Source organism: Antechinus flavipes, chromosome 3, assembly GCF_016432865.1.
Source record: "Antechinus flavipes isolate AdamAnt ecotype Samford, QLD, Australia chromosome 3, AdamAnt_v2, whole genome shotgun sequence".
Lineage (NCBI taxonomy): Eukaryota > Metazoa > Chordata > Mammalia > Dasyuromorphia > Dasyuridae > Antechinus > Antechinus flavipes.
In genome coordinates, this window is record NC_067400.1 from 523,881,129 (window position 1) to 523,905,487 (window position 24,359).

A 24,359-nucleotide genomic window follows, 5' to 3' on the forward strand; every position below is an offset into this window, starting at 1 on the left:
ATACCTTTGTCTTTTAAAATGGAGAAAAAAATCTTGACAAGGTGTTTTCTTGTATAAACACTTTTTCCCCAGTGCTACAGTCTGTATACGTATTCTGTGCATACCTAGTTGTTGTTGTTGTTGTTGTTGTTGTTTTTTGGCATGTTCTGTCCCCACTAGAATGTATGCTCCTTGAGGGCAGAGATGGCCTTTGCCTTCCTGTATCCCCAGGGTTAGGATAGTACCTATCATACTATAGGTACTTAATTCTTGCTGTTATTGTTGCTCATGATAATGATGATTATAAATGTTTTGTATAAAATATGTAAACACTCAATTGACCTGAATTTGAAGGTGTTCTCCACTTTGATTGGTATTCTTAACTTTGCTAGTAGATCTTATTGTCTTATGTCAAGAAAGCTGGGATCATATTTACTTCTCAGAGAAAGCTGGTTAACTTCTTTGTTAGTAATTAATTCATGCTCTATTGTAAAGCATTTGAACCAATGGATATTTTTCTTATCTGATCTTATAGTTCTCTAGTTTTGCAGAGAAACCAGATTTTCATTTTCCTACCATGAGAAAACTGCTTATTATATCAGTTTCCAGGCTTTTTGTTTTGTGTTCAATCTGATTTGCTTTTTCATTCTGTCATACTACTTAAAAACATATAGACAACCAGAAAATTTTCACATTCTTCTATTTTTGGGATTCTTTTTCTCCTTTAACTTATTTGTTCTTATATTGTTCTCAAACCTCTCTGGTATAAGTTTAGTTAATGTTGAAGGGATTTTTTGTTGTTGTTGTTCTTTTTTTTTGGTTGGATTTCATTGAGCAATATGTTATTCAAGGATTCTATTGTATTTACAGACTAGCTATTGATAAATCTTCCAATATCTCTCCCTTGGTCTTTAATAAGGTGAAATGTATTTCTGCCATTGTAGTATTTAACATCTCTCTTTAGGAATATTCTTGGTTAGCTCCACCTTTTCTCCTGTGGTCTTTGCCATAGCATGACCTCAGTGTATTTTTTTTTTTTTTTTTGGTATAAGTTTTGTATGAGTTCTGAGCTCTTTTCACACTCTCAAATGTTATGCAAAAATGCAATCATTTATGATGACTAAATGTCAGCTTTTTAAAATTACTGTTTTTGTATAGGTGGCCTAGTCATTGAATTTATATCATCAAATTCAAAAAGAGCTTTTCAGAATTCATTTCTGAGAATGCCCATCTCCCTTTCAAATCCATTGGAGACACCAGAGTTTTAGGGGCATCCTTTTTGTTATTGAGTAGCCTTTCTTGACTTAAATGTAGATTAAATATAGATTTTTATATCTTCAGGTTATTTTAGCTTTTCCCTCTGCAGGGAACCTCATCTTTAGCTTCTCTTCCTATTTCATCCTATCTGGATTTGGGAATGAAGTTATTTTTTATCATTGTCCTGCACTGATCTACAACTCATTATTATGTGACTTGGAGCTGAGGATAACATGCGCAAAATGTGAATGATATTCTTGCTTATAATTAGTAAGATCTGTTTACAAATTTTATTATGGCATACATAATATTGGTACATAATGAGAGTATTTCATAACTTCAACCTTTCATGCATACTTACGATTTGTCTACTTTAATGGTCTGCAATTTCTGTGCTGAAGAATTTCTGGGATACTGGGATTCTTGATTTGTTCTGAAATATCTTGCATTCTTGTGATACCAGAATATAAGGAGAGCCACTTATTCTTCTATCCTCTGTATCAAGTTTACTATCATTAGAGTTTGGAGTAGCATGAGCCAATAACCCTCTACTCACTTTTCTTAGATTTATAGGGGCAGTTACATCACTCTCTCCAGGATGCTAATTCACTCAGCAATATAATCAGAATCCAGTTGATCAGTGTTTCAGAATTTTTGTCAGGCCTTTACAGCTATGTGGGTTCAGGAGTCTACTTTGACATCCTCTGACTGTAATTATAAGAATCACAATCTTTTGTCATAACTCCCTTGCCCCCAACATATACACATACATTCTCTGTCCCTAGAGTGGCACAGATGATTAGTTGGGCTTTGAAGTTATTATTTATAATTTATTTTCTATCTTTTTTGACAGGGCTCAGATAGAAACAGACCTAGAACAAGTTATATTTTGCTATGATTTTAAAATATTCTTTTAGGTTATACATGTATATCAATTAATTCTATTTTCATATAAGTCATGTTGGGAGAGAAAAATCAGAATAAAAGGGGAAAACTAGGAGGAAAAAAAAACAGAAGAAAAAAAGTGAATATAGTATGTGTTGATCCACATTCAGTCTCCATAGTTCTCTCTCTGGATATGGATGATGTTTTCCATCCAGAGTTTATTGGAATTGTCTTGAATCACAGAATTGCTGAGAAAAACCAAGTTTATCATAGTTGATCATCACATGATCTTGTTGCTGTGTACAGTGTTTTCCTGTTTCTTCTTGTTTCTTTCAGCATCAGTTCATGTAAACCTTTCCAGGCTTTTCTAAAATAAGCCTATTCATCATTTTTATAGAACAATAATATTCATTATTTTCACATACTGTAAATTATTCAGCCTCTATTGATAGGTAATCCACTCATTTTTCAATTCTTTGCTGGCACAAAAAGATCTGGGTCAAAGAATATGCAGTTTTATAGCCCTTTGGACATAATTCCAAATTGCTTTCCAGAATTATTGGATCTCTTCTACAATTTTAAAAATTATTACTATTCTACAAATAAGCAAAACAGTTTTTAGCTAAATAAAAGTATTGGGCTGAAAAGTAATCAATCCTCTGTAAGCTCATTGAAATTTTCCTTTGCTCACATCTTTTTTTTTTTCTCCTCTTTTTTTTTATTATTATTTTTTTAAATTTTATTTTATTTAATAATAACTTTGTATTGACAGAATCCATGCCAGGGTAATTTTTTATAACATTATCCCTTGCACTCGCTTATGTTTCGTTTTTTCCCCTCTCTCCCTCCATCCCTGCCCCCCCCCCAAGATGGCAAGCAGTCCTATATATGTTAAATATGTTCTTTGCTCACATCTTAAAGCAGAAAAAACATCAGGGATGATAACTATATTCCTATATGATTTTGATCTTCTCTGCTAGATCCTTTGAAGACGTTTCATTGAAATTTTCTCTTTAATACATTGGAGATAATGTTTATTTAGTAGGGTAACAGTTATTAAATATACCCTTAAATTCTTAAGTTTTTATGGAACAAGTTTATATCCAGGTAATTATGGAACAAAAGTTCAGTTTGTGATAATGGTCCAGTTCTAATTCATTTTGTCAGATGAATTCTCCAGGAATTTTTAAGGCCTTTGTTTCTAGTATGGATATTTCTTGTCTACTGTTCCATGAAAATCACTGAGCTTCTAATGTATTATTCTAACTAGAAGGGAATGTCTTGCCAGGTATTCAATAGAGCTAAATTTTTTCACCCTGCAGTGATGTACTGTATTGTATTGCTTCCACCATGTCTTTGTATCATGTGCATTGATCATTAAGGATGAATTCTACAACTCTTCTATAATTTTTAGTGGCCTTGAATTGCCATCATAAATACTTCCATTTCTGTAAACAATCCACATAACCCTGTATTATATGTTTCTTTATCTATATATTGTTGGCCAAGTTTATTAGGATGTTGCCCATGGAGGGCCTTTTGATTCCATTTCTGATCTTAACTGCTTCATGGGCTCCCTCTTCAAGTAGACAGTTTTGTCTTTCATGTTTGACAAATCCAATGGTGTTTTGCCTGTTACCAGTATTTACTATTTTTCTCATTACTATTTTTTCATCTTTCCTATCTTTTTTGATAGAGTTTAGATAGAAGGGGTCCTGAGGAAAATTGTGAACTATAGCACAAGTGGCTAAAATAAGTTTTTATTTTTATTATCATCTTATTCTCATCTTTCTTGATGGGGTTCGGATAGAAACAGTTCTGGGATGAAAGATTATTATTTGCTACTTTATTTATTATCTTGCTTTTTATATTTGATGTTATACTGGTGAATAAAATACCTTTAAGCTTGAATAATAAAAGCAGCAGGATGCAAGCTAATCCCTGTTAGTTTCATTTAAATTTCCAGCAGCAGACAAGACAATAGGGATGGCACATACCTCCTCTTGTTTCCAAATGATTTTGATCTCCTGTCCTAGGTCTCTATATTTTGAAATGTTTTCATTTCATATAGCTTGGAAATTATGAGTATCTGCTACAGCAATATTTACTAAAAACATAATTCTTAGGTTTTTATGGATCACTGTGGCCATTGAGGGCAACAATTTGATTTGTGATCATAGTATGATTCCAGAACAATTTATGGTTCAGTTCTGTATTTTGAGTATCGGGATTTTTGTCTGTTATTTTTAGAAGGAAACTGGGAGGCTCCCTGGAAAAGGAAAGATATTACTTCAGCTTTGAAGGATCATTTATTTAACTGGAATGTTGGTTACAGGAAGGAAAACAGGGTGAGAAGAAACTAGAAAAGTTTGGATGGTACCCAATTATGGAAGGTCTGCAAGACCAAGTAAGGAATAGTGGTTCTGAACTCATATAGTCTGGATTTGAACCCTAACTCTTCCACTATTGACCTTGGGTAATCCACTTCATTTCAGAAGTCCTAGTTTCTTCATTCCCAAAATGAAAAGAGCAGACTTAGGTCTCTTCTAGCTCTGTATCTTATGATCCCATGCAAGGAGCTGCTGAAAGCTTTGGAATAAGGTTATAGCAGACTTCTCAGACTCAGTCATACCTACTGTGCCAAATATAGAGAGCCCTGGTAGCTTAGTTGTAGTATGAGAGAGCATGAGAACCTTGCTCCTTGGCCCAGTTCAAATCACTGTCATGCAATAAACATTGACTAAGATCCTACTGGAGGTAAAGTGCCATGCTCAGTGCTGGAAACAACACAAAACACATAATAAACCATCTCTGCCCCTAATGGAGCTCATGGGGGGATATTTCAGTTCACCAAAGAGTTACTAAGTGCCCACAGTGTGGTAGGCACTGGGGATGACATAAGAACACCCTATCCTCAAGGAGCTTACATTCTGCTATGGAGATAAGATATATACATAGATAAGTCAAGACAAAATATGTAAGCAGTAACTTTAAGGGAGAAATGCTAATCACTGAGGTTTTAGGAAAGCCTTCCTTTAGGAGGTAGCACTTAAAGCAATTAAGAGTCCAACACAGATAATATACCACATTACATGATAAGTGCATTAAAGAGTTGCTAAGCAAAGTTGGCTTGTGGAATCCAGAGTTACGGTCTTTGGAGAAGGGGATGATGCAGTTAGGGAAGGCTGCCTAAGTTTTGAATTGGGTTTTAAAAGTTAAAGGGAAGAGTTGGGGGAGAGAATCTAATTATAGGGAGAAAGGTGGCCAGAAGCATAGAGTAGGTGAGAACATAGTGAATCAGGGGTCCTGGGAATAATCCAGTTAACGTAAGTTCACATTAAGAATAAACATGTTTTCCTGAAACACAAATAGATTTTTGCAATTATCAGATTCAGAAATTGGAATGAAATCTAATAGATGTCTAAAATCCACATATTTAAAAGTAAATTGGTTTTTAAAAAATGTTTTTGATCCTGTATGGTTATCATATTTTAAAAATTCTATTTTCCTTTTTCTATAAATTGATACTAGTTTCCATGTTTAAAAAAAATAGTTGAATTCCAGTTCTGTTCCTGCCATGAACAGTGATAAGATACTCTAAGATGTTGATAAGTATTTATTTTATTCACAAAAATGTTTGCTATTCTATGCATATGTTTGAGTAGTTGTCCTGCTCCTTAGGCATGAGTGTAGAGTACTTGAATTTGGCAGAAGTGAAAAGTATGTGGAAGAGACAGATTAATCAAGAGAGGCTCTGAATCTCTATGGTAGCTAATAACTTCTCTGCTAAGAAGTAATAGACATAGGGACACAGGCAGAGTGAAGGTTGATGAGGTTTTTTGTTGTTGTTGTTGTTGTTGTTGTTGTTGTTTGTTTCCTTATTTAAAATACCAAGAATTTTTTTTTTAAATGTCTGAAGGGCTATTGTGTCATAGAGGGATTAGATCTATTCCATGTGGTCCTAAAAGGCAGAACTAATACCAGCAGGAGCTGCCAAGAAGTAGAATTAGTTCACTCATTTAATCCTTTGAAATCTGACTTTTAACCACATCATCCAATCAAAGTTGCCCTTTCCAAAATTAACAATGATTTCTCAATCCTCATTCATCTTGGCTTCTCTTCAGCATTTCATAATGCTAATCAACTTCTTCTAAATATTCTGTCCTCTATTTTTTCTGTTCCTCCTTGTCCTCTACTCTCCTCCTCCTCCTCTTTTTCCTCCTCTTCCTCTTCCTCTTCTCTTCCTCCTCTTCTTCTTCTCTTCCTCCTTCTCCTCTTCTTTCTTCTTCTTCACTGGATATCTCTCCAGGTTATTCCTGCTAACCAGATAACTGGCTAGCATCACTATGACCAAGCCATATCTTCCCCAAACGTTCCTTCAGTGCCCATTCCCTAAGACTTTGAAACCACCAGTCTCTGGTCTGACATCAGAGGAAATTTTATATGGACTCCTATGAAGATTTTCATTTCTGTTCATTAGTATTAGAAACTCAAGACCTGCCTGCCAGGTTGCCTCAACTTTTAACCCAAGTACACAGTACACAATGGACTCACAGACTCTTCTTCTATGTTCTGTGTTCATCAGCTGTGTGACCTCAAGCAGCTTGGAGCACAGTTATAAATCTCCAGAAATACATAGCCCACGGGGAAACTGAGATACACAAGGGAAAGCTATCAAGAAATGCTTCTGTATCACAGAGGTCTCACCTGAATTACTATTCCCTTTCTAAAACAAATAGCACAGTCAGCAGGCCAGTAGTTCTGTCTTTTTCTGTTTTTAATTGCTCCTTTCAAGCAACTACAGTACAAGAGAGAGGCTTACACTCCCTTTTGGAACTATTAGCAGCACCTCCTCCCATCTTTAGTCTGGTAATAATTGAATATTCGAGTAAATAAAATTTAGTTGAAGAAAATCAGGACAACATTCTTACCTACCTAAAATGTAGGAATCACACAGCAAATCAGTACTAAGTATCTAATAATCACTTAATAATAACAAATAATAGTTTAATAACTAGCATTCATATAGCATTTTAAAGTTTGCAAAGTGTTTTATATATTATCTCATTTGATCTTCACAACAACCTTAAGAAGCAGATGTCCTCCTTATTATCCCCATTTTATAAATGAGAAAAAACAGGGGCAGAGCCAGGTAAAGTAACTTGCCTATCACTGCTACTAAGTGTCTGAGATTGGGGTTTTAATTCAGAATTTCCTGACTCCAGGCTTAAGACTTATCCAGGTTACTACCTAGCTGCTTTGGAGCTATGCTGAAGTCAGGAGACCTGAATTTAAATCCTGGTTCTAGTCCCTTAGCTTGGTGATTATGTAGAAGTCAGTTAGTTCATCTGAACCTTAATTATCCCATTTGTAAAATAGGAATAATACCTGTCCTTCCCACTACACACACAGCAGGGTTGTGAGGAAGATACTTTATAAGCCTTGGAATGCCCACAGTATCTGGGATATACTCCTCATTTGTTTGCTAGAGTCCTTCTCTTAATGTGTAATTCATATAACATCTTCTGCATGAAGCTTTTCCTGATGTGTCTCCCTGTCCCCCATGCCCTTCTGTGAGTGCCCTCCCTCCCAAGCTACTTTGTATTTAACTCCTTGATACCTATTTGAATTTATTTACTTTCTATTTATGCTAGATATATTTTTATATGTGCTTGTGTTAGAATGTAAACTCCTTGGGAGTAGGGATTGTTTCATTGTTTCCTTCTCTTGTCTTCCCTGGTGCTTAGCATTGTACCTGATACATAGTAGACACTTAGTAAATACTTGTTGTTTGTTAATGAAAGTTGAGTTCTCTTTATTATTAACAAGAGGAGTTGATTTGAAGATTTGTGAAACAGGAAACTATACAGAGACCAGACTAGTGCAGACCAGATAATAGGAGATGAGAAAAGGGAGATCACAGTTAGGGAAGACCTTCTGGAGGGTAGTGGGACACAAGCTGGGCCTTGAATGCTAAGGAAGGGTGTTCTAGGCAGAGTTAAATGGTCTTCCAGAACCATGGCAGAGGAGGACCATCTGGCTACAGCAGAGGATCCGTGTAAAGAATCGTGGCAATGTCGGGTTGGGCCAAACTGGACAGTAAAGAGTGGAGGATTTTCCCATGTTCCATCCCTACTCGATACAGAACGTATGATGTATCAGAGTCTTGGGTCCTTGTGTAGATGCTTTGAGACTTCAAGGATCCCTGACTTGATCATTGTGGGTTCTCCCTTCACCGATGCAACTCCTCGCCTCTCCATGCCTTAGTAGAAGACCTTCATGAGATGCTGTGGCCAAAAAAATTCATCAGCTGGTGGCTAGTCTTCTGACGACAGGCTGTTTGTTACTTAGTTGATGGTAATGATATTCATGATAAAAACGAGAGCCTTTTTTTTTCTATCAATTTCTACTTTTCAAAACACTTCACATATATTATGTTGTGCTTTGAAATAGTCCTGTGAAGTCTGTTGAGAATAAGTATTATTGTTCTATTAAACACGAGAGGAAAACTGAGGTCCAAGTTCTACTGGTTTGCTCAGGGTCATGCATTGAACTGGTAGGAGACCCATGCTTAGAACCCAGGTTTCCAGTTCCAGTATACACTGGGTTGAGGAGGCCCATCCCAAACTGACCTTCCACCAACTGGTATATACCTGTTTCTTCCCAGGATATCTAAGATGGCAAGATTTTCTGGACTGGTACAAAAAAGAAGGCAGTCTAGGTGAAAGGGAGATTTATTCCTCTTCACACCTGGGCCTAGAAGCTCTCAAGAGAGCTATTTGCCCACAACAGGAGTAATGGCCTAGAAGTCTCACCTTTGTTCAACTGTTTACCAGCTGTATAACTCTGAGCAAATCATCTTTCTGTGGATCTCGGTTCTTTACATGTGAAATGAGGAGAATTGGATCACTAAGGTGTTTTCTTTAGTTTTAAAATTATGTTCTTAAAATCCTGGCTCTAATAGTATTGTGTTTTAAGATTCCTTAAGATTGTGACATTCTAAAGCGTGTTCTCAAGTTGTCTTCCAGATTTAAGTTTCTGTGTTCTGAAATCCCTCCTACTTTGTGGAATTCCTTTATCTTTCAAATGAGAGATTTTGAGGAGAGTTTTTAAAATAGCATGTTAAATTGATTATATGTTTATAAACAAAAGTATCTAATAAACTTTGTATAATCTTCTTTCTCTATTCTACTGTGTGTATGGAAATGCTAATTTTATTTGGTGTTTTTTAAAGTTTGGGATTTTAAAAAGTAAAAATTAAAATAATATGAAGCATTTTGGTTGGACTTTGTAATTCTCTGTTCGGTGTTCTGTGTTTTGAGACCCTTTATATCTCTAACCTTTTTTTTTTTAATTTCCTTTTTTCAATTAACAAAATCTATTTTTCCTCCCTCTTACCTCCCTTCCCTATTAAAAAAAAGGCAAAACCTTTGTAACAAATATGCTTAGTTAAGCAAAACATATTTCTGCATTAGTCACATCCAAAAATATATCTCTCATTTTATTCTGCACCCTGAATTCGTCACCTCTCTTTCAGGAGGTGGGTAGCATGCTTCATCATCCCTTCTCTGGAATTGTGATTGATCATTGCATTGATCAAAGTTCTTACCTCTTTCCCAGTGGTTTGTCTTTATAGTGTTGTTGCTACTATGTAGATTGTGCTCCTGGTGCTGCTGCTCACTTGACTGCATCAGTTCATATATAAGTCTTCCTGGGTTTTTTTGAAACCATTCTCTTCATCATTTCTTATTGCACAATAGTATTCCATCCATCCATCTGCCATGATTTCTTCTGCCATACTACTCTAACATTCTGTGTTCCGTGTTCTAACATTCTTTGCTCTAAGGTCCCTTCCAGCTCTGACATTATAAGTCAGTATTCTAACATTCCGTGTGCTAAGTTCCCGTCCACCTCTAATGTTCTATGTTCAGATCTCTAACATTCCCTGTTCTAAGATCTCTTCCATTTCTAACATCCTAGCATTCTATGTTCTTTAGGTTTTCTCCAAACTGCTGTATCCCATTGTGAGGGAGGCTGCGCTGTCTGTTCTCAAGTATATGCTTCTGAGTTTCCAGCACTCCCATGAAGCCTTCCACCTGGTAAGGAGCTTGTGCAAGCCAGACTGCACATCTGGGACATCTCTTTTTTGCAGGTATAGATGGGATTGGAGAGTAGGGAAAAGGGTAGCCAAAAGAAGTGGCTGGGCTGGATGTCCTGACCTCTTTCCATTGGCTGTAGAGCATAAGACTTAGAGTCAGGAAAACCTTAGTTCAAAGCAAGCCTTAGACATTTATTAGTTGTCTGACTCTAGGCAAGTCAACCAATTTCTGCCTCAGTTTCTTCAGCTGTAAAATGGGAATAATAATAGCACTTACCTTCCTAGGGTTGTTGTGAGAATAAGATGAGATGATTTTTGTAAACCTTAAAACACAATATTAATACTAGCTGTTGTTTTTATTGTTGGTACTATTCCCTGAGATCAGTCCTTTGTGCTAACAGTGAAGGGTCTGTTAACTCTTACCATTTTTCTCCTGGTTTTCTGCATTTTTGGATGAAGGCAAGGTAGGGTGGCAGCAAATGGAGTAAGTAGGACACTAGGAACCTATCTTCATAGTTTTCATAATAACAATTCTCTATTCTTCCAGTCTGTATCCTGCCTTTCCTTCACAAACAACCTTGTGGGCTAGGTAGTGCAAAGATTTTTATTCTAATTTCTTGTGCAAGGGCTACTATTCCAATTTCTCATGCAAAGGTTATTATTCCAATTTCTTATGCAAGCGTATTACCCCAATTTCTTGTGCCCATCTTACCCAGCCTGTTTTCATGTAGCTTCCTGGCACTGGGTAAGATAGAAGGTCATACGAAGAGAAAATTTGCCTTCACTTTTTTTCTTCAATTCAATAAATGGCTATTGCATAGCTATGTGAACTTGGGAAAGTCACTTAACAAGCTTCCTTTCCTCACCCCTTTAAATTTCATGCTTTGAATCATTATCCTACATCTCAAAGTGAAAATGGCTCTTCTCCATAATAAGGCAAATCTCTCTATTTGTGCCCTTAATCTCATCCCTTCCCATTCTCAGGAATTGAAACATTGTCTTCTTTACAGTTTTGTCCATTTAGACTGAAGACTGGATCCAATTTCGTCCTTGCACACATTTGATAAATATCTGTTGAATTTGGAGACCTGAGAAACTAGAGTTGTGTCAGATAAGGAAGGACCACCCTCCCCCCCAAAAAAAACCCCTCTGAAATAGGGTCTCCAGGATTTTTTCAACAAGAAGTTAATCTGTATGGATTGTAATATTAATGGGAAGTCAGGTTGGGGGGAGTTTGTGGCATGAGCTACACTAAGCCAGTAGGGGGAGCTCAAGCCCTTAGTGTGAGAATGCTCCTGAAAAAAAGGTGGGAGGGGGAGAGAAATCCAGAAAGAGTCATATTTTTAAAGTTTTCTTGGTATATGAAATGAGTGTTTCCTCATCTTCTCAGAGCTTTGCTGAAAAGGAGAGGAATGGCTTTTATCTATTTTTTAAAAATAAAATAATAAGGAAGATGATAACTATAGAGCCCACAAGTAGAGGAAAAGCATAAATTAAAGCCAGAAGGGCATCTTAGAATGGAGGGATAAGGGACTTTAGGACATGGATTTCAGAGCTGGGAGAGAGCTTAGAACAAAGAATTTCAGAAAAGAGAAAGAAAAAGAAACAATTAGATGGGGTAGTGGATAGAGCACCAGCTCTGGAATTAGAAAGACTTTAGTTCAAATTTAGCCTCAGACATTTGATGCTTATTAACTGTGTGATCTAGCCCCAACTGCCTCACATACACACCCACACAAAAGCTAAGTGAGAATTCAAAAGGCAGAGAAAAGTGGGGCTAGGGATGGGATAGAGATGGGGCAGAGTAGGGAACCAAATAAACAAGAAATGGGGTGTTTTCCTGTGTATTGAATATACAATGACAATGAGATCTCTCCCTACTAGAAATCCTGTTTTGCATTGTTTTAAAATATCTTAGTAATCCCCTGGCTGGGATCAGATAATTAATAATATACCTCATTCCTTCAACTAGCAACCCAGACCTCAATACCTCCCAGTGAGTGTTGTTTCCTACAGAAGGACTTCTTAAACTTTTTCCACTTGCTACCCCTTTTTGACCAAGAAATTTTTATGTGACTTGGGTGTAAAGGCATCTAAGACATATAAATCAAATATTCACTGATAATAAGTCATGGTTTTATGACCCTCATATTGAGTTAGGAGACCCTATATGGGGTTGTGACCCACAGTTTAAAAATCTGGATCCTATATAGGGTTATCCTAGTATCAGCTTACCCAATGATTCAGTCTTCAAGCTTATTAAGGATTCTCTTTTGTGTAAGCCCTTTCAGCCCCATGATATGCTCTTCCTAAAGAATAATAGTAATATATGATAAAATATTATTTTGTTTTAGTTTCATGCCACACTTTAAGATTTCCAAACCCCACATGCATATGTAAAATACATGGCCTTTTAACCAGTCAGCCAAGCAAATATTTATTAAGCACTTGCCATATGCTAGATTCTATACTAGACATGGGATAGGAATAAAATAATTACATAATCACCACTCTTGAGGAATTTACCTTTTTGTGGATTCTCACAAAAGCCCTGTGTAGGATGCAGCAGAAAACCCTATTTTACACATCAGGAGACTGAGACTGACAGAGGTACAGTGTTTTACCTACAGTCATCTGGCTAATAAATACTTGGATTTGAACCCAAGTCCTTAGGATATTAAGTTCAGATACTTTGCACCATTCTCACCCACCCACCCACTCAAACCCCTTGCTTTTTTGCCCCCTCCATTGATATAAAGTGCAGTCCTATCACCTCTTGGATAGTCTTTGTGAGTTGTAAGCCAGAACATTTAATAATCTAGTTGGTGATGAGCTCCGCGCCCTCCCTCTTTCCCTCCCCCCCTTCAGATGATACTGGTTCTTAGCTGATACATAAATATCCACTGCTAAGCTGGTATTCAAAACTTTTCTGGCCTATTAGAACATTGCCGAGCCTGGACTCCATTGGTATGTCTCAGGTCACCTCCATGCCTCCATGAAGCATCAGAGGAAGACTTTGTGGTAGACAGCACCTACTACAAATGGGAAAACTGAGGCTCTGAAAAGGGCCAGAATAAGAAGTCCAGAAACCTGGATTTCTATTATAATAACTAAAATTTTAAAGGACTTTCTATGTGCCAAATACTATACTAAGTATTTTTACAAATATTGTTTTATTTGATACAACAATTCTGAAGATAAGTACTATTATCACCTCTATTTTACGATTGAGGAAATCAAGATAGTCAGGAATTAAATGATTTGCTCAGATCATACAGCTAGTAGGAGTCTGAGGGGAGATTTGAACTCAAATTTTCCTGACTTTAGGTCTGGTGCCATGTTGTTCCATTCCAAAGTCTCTACAGTCATGCCAAGCTTCTTGTGGTCCTCACAGCTTCTCCCACACATCCCAAAAATGGTGGCCTCCCTGGCGGAAGAGGACTCCAACTCCCGAGCAAACTGCCTGGAAGAGCTAGCAGAGCTGATCCACTGCATGGTGTTCCGCTTCTCAGGCTTCCCGGACCTGTATGAGCCAGTCATGGAGGCCATCAAGGTGGGTTCCCCACACCCATCTCTCAAGAGTAACAAGGAAAGGTTTTCTGAGCTTTTTATTTTTATTTTTTAAAAGTCTGTGACATACTGTTGATTCAGAGTCACATATCTGAAAGGGACTCTAGAACACAAACCATAGAATGTCAGAGCTATCTTAAAAAGAAACATAAAATGTCAACACCAGCAGGAACTTTAGAATAGAGAATGTTAGGGTTAAAAGGGATGTTAGAACATGGAATATTAGAACTATAAAGGATATTAAATGAGATTAGAACATAGAATGTTAGAACTAAAGGGACTTTAGAACATAGAATATTAGGTTTAGAAGAAACAAGGATTTAGAATGTTAGAGGTGAAAGGGACTTAATTAAGAACATGGGAAGTTAGAACATAGAAGGAATCTCAAAACATAAAATATTAGACTTGTGAGGTCTAGAACAAAGAATATTAGAACTAGAAGGAAATTCAGAACATAGACCATTAGGGCTGAAAAGGATGTTAGAACGTGGAATATTGGAGTTTTAAAGGATACTAAAATATAAAATATTAGATCTTGAAGAGATTAGAACATACATTGTTGAAGCTAAAAGGGACTTTAGAACACAGAATATTAGAAGAGACTAGAACATAGACCCTTAGAGCTAAAAATGACTTTTAGAACACAGAATGTTAGAACATAAAATGTAAGAGCTGGTTGGGACTTTAGAACACAGAATATTTTACCCATAAGGGATCTTAGGACATATAATGTCAGAGCAGGAAGGTACTTTAGAACAAGAATATTAGTCCTGGAGGAATGTTAGAGTTATAGAAGGAACTTTAAAATATAGAATTCTAGGACAGGATATAGACACTTCCTCTCAAGAGCTGTTTTATACAAGAAATTGAAACTCAGAGAGTTTGATTGATGTGCCTGGTATCACCCAGCTAGTGAGTAACAAAGCCAGGATTTGAACTAGCTCTCCCCTGATTCTTGTCCCAGGATTCTTTCCCTCCTCCAAGTTGCTTCTGCACATTCAGGTGTTGTTGTGTGGGTCAGAAGTGCATGGAGCTTCCGGGGATTCAGTTCAGGGAGGCTTCCCAGGTGAGGGTGGCATTCGGGACTTGGCCCCAGTGCCCTTTCTTCCCCTTTTGCCCCCACCCCAGGATCTCCATGTTCCCAATGAAGACAGGATCAAACAGCTCCTGGGACAGAATGCCTGGACCTCCCAGAAGAACGAGCTGGTGTGCTTCTACCCCCGGCTGGCAGCCAAGTCAGACACAGGCAAGATCGGCCTCATTAACCTGGGGAACACCTGTTACATGAACAGTGTGATCCAGGCTCTGTTTATGGCCTCTGAGTAAGTAGTCCCTAAGGCATTTCTTAACTTTGCTTCTAGCAGGAGAGAGAAGGGAGGGCATCACTTTCCCCATTGGGGTTCTGGGAGGTAGCTGGTTCCAAAGGTTCTTAGACAAGGTGGGGTCTGGCTTGTACCCAGACCAACAGAAAAGTGCTTGGGGGTAAAGTTTAAGTTAGCCTGCTGGATCATGCTCCTAGCTCCTGGATGCTCAGCACTCCACCCAGAAGTGTATATCAGTGAACATGCTACCATCCCATCAAAAAGCCCTGGAGTTCACATTGACCACCTGGGCTTGTGTCTAGAGGACAAGCGCTAAGATGATGAACAACCTGGAGACTGTGCTATAGAAATATCAGTCAAAGCATCCGAGGGTGTGTTTCACCAGGAGACAAGACTTATCTTCACGTATATGCAAGAGGGAGATCAGACTCGTTCTGCTTGGCCCCAGAGCATAGAGCAAGGTACCATGGATAGACATTACAAGGGAGGCAGATTTTAGCTCATTTCAATAGGAAAGTTCCTGACAGTTAAAGCTTCTACCCTTTGTTTTGTGGATGAAGAAAGTGAAGGAGGGAAGCAAAGCCAGGACTAGAGAGAGCCATTTCTCCCAGCATCCAGTCTGGGTCTCACTGTACCTCATTGTATCGCATGCTCTGTGAGACCTAGCAAACATCTTGAGGCACCTGTCATCTCTGGGCACCCCAAGCGAGGTGATTCCTTCCTTTTTTTTTTTTTTTTTTTGGCTGAGGCAATTGGGGTTAAGTGATTGTCCAGGGTCACACAGCTGGTAAGTGTTAAGTATCTGAGGCAATATTTGAATTCAGGTCTTCCTGACTTCAGGGTTAGTACTCTGTCCACTGTACCACCTAGCTGCCCCAGATTCCTCCCTTTTTACTATTCAATTGGGTGCCCCAAATAGAAACATTCTCTTTTCTCAGTCTCTAAAGGGATCAATCTTTGAAAGTTTCTATCATTTGAGGGCATCAGAAGGAATCCCCCTCACCCCACATGCCCATCAACTGGGTTTTTGAATCAGAAGAGCCAGATTCGAATTCTGCCTATGTGACCTTGATGAGTCTTGGCGGGGGAGCCAAATCAGCTGCATTATTACCCATTTATTAACTCTCTGGGGTCAAGCAGAAAGAGCCAAAATCTGTTTCCATGTGATAATCCTTGACATACATGATGACACTCCCTTGAGTCCAGTCTTCTCCAGTGCAAACCCTTCTGGCCCCTCCTACAAGCTGCTACTAGTAGGTCTCAGTTTCCTTTTCTGTTATATATACCATCTCGTAAGTTTGCAGCTCTGAGTTCAATTCTGTCTGTGTCAATATCCTCAAGACAGGTTTGCCCAATTTCTCTTTAAATACCATTTTTCTCTAGTTTTTCCTTATAAAATGAGTTTGTTAAGCTGGATGAGTACACCTAATGCCCTTTCTCATGTTAACATCCTATGATGTCATTGTCCTCTCATTTCCAGAGGCAGATGCCCACCCTCAACTCTAATTCTTACAAAGTTTTCCCAGTGAATAGAGCATCAGCTCTGAAGTCAGACCTGAGTTCAAATTTGGCTTCAAATATTTACTAGCTGTGTAATCCTGGGCAAATCATTTCACTCTGATTGTCTTCCCCATTAAAATCAACAACAACAAAACAAACAAATTCTTCTGAGCCAAAATCTGCCTCCCTGCATCAGCTGCATTATTACCCATTTATTAACTCTCTGGGGTCAAGCAGAAAGAGCCAAAATCTGTTTCCATGTGATAATCCTTGACATACATGATGACACTCCCTTGAGTCCAGTCTTCTCCAGTGCAAACCCTTCTGGCCCCTCCTACAAGCTGCTACTAGTAGGTCTCCTAACCTGTGTGTCTCTGGTTTGTTTTGAGCTTCCGACACTGCGTTCTGCATCTTCCTGAGGACAATTCTCAGCCCCTGATGACCAAGTTGCAGTGGCTTTTTGCCTTCCTTGAACACAGTCAGGTGACTAAGTCTCTCCTCACTGCCCGGGATGTGGGGGTAAAGGCAGGTAGCAATGAGACTGCAGGATGTGCCGAGTGACTTAGGCAAGTAGACAGATGTGCAATATAATTTAGAGGGAGAGAGAGTGCAATGAGCTAAACTGTTGTGGGAAAACTTTGTGTAAGAGATGTGAATTAGAGTATCTTTATATTAAGCACCAAGATAAAAATACAAGCTAAAAGAAAAATGGTCCCTACCCTCAAGGAGCTTACATTCTAATGGAAGAATACACAACACACAAAAGGGAGCTGAAAATTAAGGGATGGGAGGAGAGGTGGTATCTAGATCTCAGGGGCATAGTGTAGAAGTCCAGGTAGTCAAAAGCAGAGACAGGAAGAAAGATGGAAACTGTGTGGCCCCATTCCTCCACAAAATGGAGGTCTTGGGTGTAACTCACCAAGAGAGAAGGGAGCTGGCATGGCAGAGGGATATTCCTGGGTAAGAAGGTTGCATATAGCATGGATATTCCAGGGGGAGGAGGCTGTATATGATGTTAATTGTCTGAATAAATTAATTTAATTAATTAAGTTAATTCAAATAATTCATCGCTATATGTGCAGTAAGGTTGTGGACAGGGAAATGTGAGATTTGGACTTGTTTGTTTGTTTCCTTCCCACCCTCTGAATCTGAAGAGCAATGGAATGGAATGGAGCCAGTGATAATATCTCAGAGGTGGAAAATAACTACCCCATAGTTATCCCCTCTACAACATTCCCAATAAATAGTTATCCAGCCTATGCCCTAAGTCCTGGTGATAAGGAAGTAACAGTCTCTTCAGGCAATCACTTCTTTCTATTTTTAGATAGTCGTCATTAAAAGCTCTTCCTTCCATCTAGTGAGAATCTAAACCCTTATACCTACTTGTGGCTCCCTGTTCTGCCCTATGGACAGAATCACAGAATATTAGCACTAAAAAGGAACTCATGGACCATACAGAAATCATTCCATTCCTTCCATAATTTACTGAGAACCCATTCCTGCCACAACTGCTTGAAAACCGCCAATGAAATTCCTAACTATCGCAGTCTACTTTAGAGCTCTAATTTTTTTTTAATAAAACCTTTTTATTTTTCCAAATACATGCAAATATAGTTTTCAGCATTCACCCTTACAAAACCTTGTGTTCCAAATTTTTCTTCCTCCCTCCTTTCCTCCCGCTACACTAGACAACAAATAACCCAATTTAGGTTAAACATGTACAATTTTTCTAAATATATTTCCACATCTGTCATGCTGTATAAGAAAAATCAGAACAAAAGAGAAGAAAACACACACAAAAAACCCCCCAAATAACACACAACAAAAAGGTGAAAATACTGGGGAGGTCTTATTGTTAGGAAGTTTTTCCTAACATCAAAGTTGGATTTTTCCTTTTTACAGATGAGAAATCTAAGGCCCGAGAAGAGAGGTAATCAGTTTAGGGTTATTACAGGATAGAGACAGAGAAGAGGCCTGAGAGATCATTTCATCCAACTCCCTCATTTATTTTTCATTTTCAGTTTCTTCCATGTTTATTTTGAGGTAAACTCTTTGAGATCACAGACTATCTTTTGTCTCTTTTTATATCCTCAGCATTTAGCACAATGTTTGGCATATAGTAGGTACTTAATAAATGTTTACTGACTGATTGTATAGGGCCTTCCCATCTTGCCCAGGTTGAAAGTGCAGTAACTACTGACAGCTGATCTACATGGAAGCTTTGACCTGTTCAGTTTCAGCTTGAACTAGATAGGTCTTCCTTAGGCAACGTGTTGCCCCTTCCTTCACCTTCTCTCAGAGATGCACCTTGTTGGTGCTGAGTTTAAGTGTACACACCCAGTTAGCTCAGAACTCCAAGCTCAAGTGATCTCAGCCTTCCCAGTAGCAGAAATTATTACAAGCATGCATCATCAACACCCATGTCTTGCATTTATTTTCTTTTAATTTTTTGTCCTATTAATTCCTTTAAAATTGAATTTTATTTTTTTCCAGTTAACAAATATTTTCTTTTCCTCATCTCCCCATTACATAATTTAAAAGAAATTATCATGACAATTATGTGTATGTAAGCAAAACACATTTTCCTTTTAGCCATGTACATTTCCTTCTGTATTTTAAGTCTATCCCCTGATTAGCAGAAGGTGACCATCATCCTTCATCATCATTCTCTCTGGAATTGTGATTTATCATTGCATTAATCAGAGCTCTTCAGTTTTTGAAAGTTGTTTTTCTTTATTATGTTATCATTATACAAATTGTTTTTCTAATTCTACTCACTTCACTCTGCATCAGTTCACAGAAGTTCTTCCCAGTTTTCTCTGAAATGCTCTGTTTTTTCATTTATGTCATGATAATAATGCTGTTACATTCATATGCCATAGTTTAGTTAGTCCCCACTTGAAGGTACTTCCTTAATTTGAGTTTTTAGTTACTACAAAAAGAGCTGCTCCAAATATTTTGTATTTTGTGTAGTAATATTTTTTCTCTTTCTTTAATATCTCGGCCAATGCCTTCATCTTATTTTTAAAAAATAGGAAAAAAGGAAGCCCAGAGAGGTCAAGTCACTTATTCAGAGTCGCCATATGAATTGCAGCAGAAGCTTTATACTTCATACTCAAGGCCTCCAAATCCAAAACTAAACTCTTTTTGTCCCGCCACAATGCTTTATCCAGGCTGCAAATGGCAAAGCTGGAACTTAGGCACAGGCCTTTTGACTTTTAATCCCCTAGTCTACACATCCTCCTAAGGGTTTAAAGAAGGATAAGATGACTTAGAGGAAGAGGAGTATGCAGAGGGCCTGGGAAGTGCATGGATTGTCTCCTGGAGCATGGGGAGTTGGCGTGATGTGTCCTGTTTCATAGATCTTCTTTCTTTTATTTCCTCTGCTGCTAGCGGCCTGCTGTCTCCCCAGAGAGCTTCCTGTCTGCCTCCTGGACGCCCTGGTTCAGCCCTGGTGCCCAGCAGGACTGCTCAGAGTACCTGAAGTATCTGTTGGATAGGTAAGGAAAGATCATGGAAAGAGAGACAGACAGAGACCAAGACAAAGAGAGACCGAGAGACAGAGAGAAAGGAAGACAATAGAAAGAGAAAAAGCCAGACAAAGACATACAGAGCAACAGAGAAAGAGAGAAAAAGAAAGACAAAGAGATAGACAGAGAGAGAAAGGAAGAGAGTAAAAAGAGAGAAAAGAGAAAGAAACAAAGAGAAACAGAAAGATAGAGATAAAGACAGAGGAGAGAGAGAAACAGAGAGAAAAGAAGAAACAGACAGAGAAAGGCAGAAAGAGACAGATAGAGGAAGAGAAAAGCAGAAAGACAGAGAGAAAGGGAGAGAGAGAGAGACAGAGAGAAACAGAGAGAGAGACAGAGAGAAACAGAGAGAGAGAGAGAGAGAGAGAGAGAGAGAGAGAGAGAGAGAATTTTGAGCGTCTCAGCATTATAAGGAAAAATCATGAGTCATGGGTGTTGAGTCCATCTCTGCTTCCATCATGCTAGGGATCTCTAAGAAAAATCCAACTTCCTGAGTTGGAGTATTAGCTTATGTTAAAAATGAAAGGAGCTAGGTTTAATTTATTGTAGGAAAAAATTGTGGATATGATGCAAAGTTGGGAATGGAAGGGGAATATTGGTGAGTATTGTTTTGTGACCAGTCAACACAGAAGGAGGCCAATGATTCCCCATTGCAGCTGGACATCTTGGATTAGACATCAGGTGAAACATCCTGAATTTCAAAAATTTCAACTTCCTGAAACAGCCTTCTGAAAAAAGGAACTCTTTCTCAGAGCTAGGTTTCTCAGAACCTCCAGTGGATAGGCAAGAGAAGGCTTTCTTCTTTGTTAGAGTATCTCCTCCAGCACCCAGCCCAAGGCATTGCTCAGTGTAGGCACTCGGCCAATAAATATTGATTCATTTTGTGAAGGCCTGGGAAATGAACCTTGTACAATCCTTGTTAAAGGGTCTACAAATTCAAAACTAATTTTTATTTCTAATATGGTAAATATTTATAAATATAATCCACATAAACAAAAAACTTTTTGGATAGATTCTCAATAATTCTTAAGAGATAAAGATACTAAGAACAAAAGCTTGAGAACCATTGAGCTTCTGTGTCATACAATGACTTCCAGCTATACAAATCTATGTTCCAGGATCCTTTTCAAACCATACTCTTTTTCTTCTCAGAGTCATAGAGCCTGAGGAGGACCAAATAAATATTTCCCAAGTCTCAGACACTAAATTTAGGTTCATCTCCTGTGGAGTTAAAGAAATTCTCTGAGATCTAATCTTTTTCCTTTACCCTATGCAGAAGATAACTACTAGTGTACTGAGATGGATGTCAATCTGACTCCTGAGGATTTTATCCATCACCTACATGCTTGTGTGTACAGTAAATGCATGTGTCTTTCTGGAGCCACATTTTAGGAAGGATATGTAATAAGTTTGTGAACTCCCAGGATAATATGAGACTGGAGATCAGACCATGCATGAATCAGTGAAGAACTGCTGGCATTTAGTCTGAAGAAGAGAGGATTCAGGGGAGACAAGATAACTGTCTTGTAATCTCTGATCATTTTCTAAGAGGTATTAACTTTATTCTCCTTGAGCCCAGAGGGTGGAACCAGAAGCACTGGATTTAAATGCCAGTTAGAAAATATAGGGAAGCAAACTCCAGATCTAAGCATATAAATTCTAAGCATTCTAGGTAGATTGCAGGGTAGAACAAAAACAACATCAACAAAAGACTCCACAATAATAATGAATAGACATACCAGATCCTCAAACCCAGACCTGGATTTGAAGCAGAATGTAGCAATAGGAAGACCAAGATTCAAATCTTAACTACTGTTAACCCTTTGCTCGATTCTATGAGGTTCTGTAAAAAGATTGAATGAAATGTACCTTTAGGGTTTTTTTTTTTTTTTTTGGCTCTAGATATGTCAAGTTACAGAAAAGCATCTTTTGGTTCAGTATAAGTAAAAACTTATTAACAATTGGCCCTATCCAAAGCGAAAGATGCTGCCTAAAGCCTCTCTCACTGGATATCTTCAGTGAACTGTTGGAGACTCCTTGGAGACCTTGGAGAAGAGATTCTTGTTCAGGTCAGGAGGTTGGACTAGATGGCTCTGAGGTTCCTTGGATTCTGAGATTATTCTCTAATTGTGCCATACTAGGGTAGGGAAATAAGAGCCTGACTTCCTGTGGAATTTTCTCCCAGGTCCAAAAAGTTTTTGGGACTCTTCATGGTGGGAGTGAAAGAGTAAGCATATGGCCTCAGAGAAATGGAAAGGCTGTGGAAGAGAGATTAGGAAAGGGAGGGAGGGCCTGGAGCAACTCTAAAAAACAGAATTAGGGAGAAGGAGGTGTAAGAGAAGAACTGAGAAAGTAGAATTCTAAAGACAGGTTTTGCTTAGGGACCATAGACAGAATTGAATATTTAATATTTGGGGAGTATTTGAATTCAACTGTAGCCTCAGACACTTAACATTTACCAGCTGTGTAACTGTGGGCAGGTCACTTAACCCTGATTGCCTTGCCCCCCCCAAAAAAAATAATTCTCAGTTAACTTTAGTGTGATTATGTAAAGAGGAATATGTATGTGTTTGTATGTCTCAATGTCTGTGTGTGATTAATAACTCAGGATGTAAATGAGTGCATTTGTATATGTAGTATTTCTATCTGCCATCTATGAACACACGTGTAAGGGAGTTATCTGTGGATATGGGAATGTTTGTGCTTGTGCTAGTGGCCCAGATTGGAAGTCTGAAGATCCAGCTTCAGGACATGGGCTTATGTGACCCCAGCCATCTCCCTGCCTCCTCTGGGCTTGGCTACTTCACCTGTAAGATGAAGATGAGGGGAGAGCCCTATAGTCCATCCATCCAGCCCTAGCAATCTGTGTGTGTGTGTGTATATATATATATATATATATTTTTTTTTTTATCTGAAAGCTTAAGTGTATATATGTAAGAGAGATAGCTTTGGTTGGTGGGAAGAACACAGAACTGGGAGTCCAGAGACCTGGATTTGAATTCCACTCTGAAACGTACTGTCTCAGGTCCATCACTTCCTTTCTTTCTGTTCCTCAGTTTACACCTTTATAAAATGGGTCTCATAGCTTTTTGTGAAGATCCATTGAAATAATATAAGGCCCTTTGAAACCATAAAAGTGGTTATAACTGTGTAGTTTTATGATTCTGTATTCATGTACACATGTGCCTGCCTGCATGTATAAATAAGGATGATTTATGCATGTGTGTACACATACATGCATAAATATGCACCTGTATGTACATGTGAGTGCATAAATGTGTACATGATTATATTTAAATGTGTGTATGTGCACAGATACTATGTTCTGATGCTGTCCATCTTCCTTCTCTGCACTCTCTCCTTCCCTCCCTCCCTCCCTCCAATCCTGCTGCAGATTACATGAAGAGGAGAAAACAGGGAAGAGAATTTGCCAGAAGCTCAAACAGTCAAACACACCATCCCCACCAGAGGAACAGCCAAGCCCAAATTCAAGCCCAAGTCCAAGTCCAACAGCTGTAGAGAAAATGTTTGGTGGGAAGATTGTGACACGGATCCGCTGCCTCCGCTGCCTCAATGTCTCCACCAGAGAAGAAGCATTCACAGACCTCTCTCTGGCCTTTCCACCTCCTGACCGCCGTCGCCGTCGCCTGGGCTCTGTCATGCTGCCAATGGAAGATGTCAGGGTACAAGGCCCTCCTTCACCAGCCAAGACCCAGGCCCCAGGCACTGAGGGGGCCCGGAGACAGAGAAAGCACTGCATTGCTGGGGATGCTCTGCCCCCAGTTGTGAGCATTGAGATACTTGGGTTCCAGGAACCTGGAGGGCATAGAGGCAATTTCAGACAAGAAGATGAAAAGGAAAAGAAAGAGAAAGAAGGAAACAATGATAAAGAGAAAGAGGAGAAGGAAGAGGGGAAAGAGAAGGCTCAGAAAAAGGAGAAAGAGGAGGAAAAAGAGAAAAAGCAGGAGGAAGAAGAAGAAAAGATGGAGGAGAGGGAGAAAAAAGAGGAGAATGAAGACAAGAAAGATCAAAAGGAGAAAGAAAAAAAGAAAGAGGAAGAAGAGAAAGAGGTGGAGAAAAAGAAGGAAAAAGAAGAAAAGGAAGTAGAGAAACAAAAGGAAGAAGAGAAGGATGAGAAAAAGCAGAAAGAGGAAGTAGAGAAAAAGGAAGAAGAAGAGAAAGTAGAAAAAAATGAAGATGAGGAGCTAGAGAAAAAAG

The 24,359-nt window shown here is 38.5% G+C and overlaps 1 protein-coding gene across 1 annotated transcript in view; it reads left to right on the forward strand.

The window, feature by feature from the left end:
* The window catches only part of USP35 (ubiquitin specific peptidase 35), a 68,901-nt gene that overhangs the window by 35,283 nt on the left and 9,259 nt on the right, over positions 1–24,359 (forward strand). The window contains exons 8-13 of the mRNA XM_051987215.1: positions 10,119–10,220; positions 13,614–13,772; positions 14,918–15,111; positions 17,001–17,094; positions 20,005–20,111; positions 23,536–24,211. Of these exons, the coding sequence (XP_051843175.1) occupies positions 10,119–10,220; positions 13,614–13,772; positions 14,918–15,111; positions 17,001–17,094; positions 20,005–20,111; positions 23,536–24,211 (1,332 nt within the window). The remainder of the gene's footprint in view (positions 1–10,118; positions 10,221–13,613; positions 13,773–14,917; positions 15,112–17,000; positions 17,095–20,004; positions 20,112–23,535; positions 24,212–24,359) is intronic.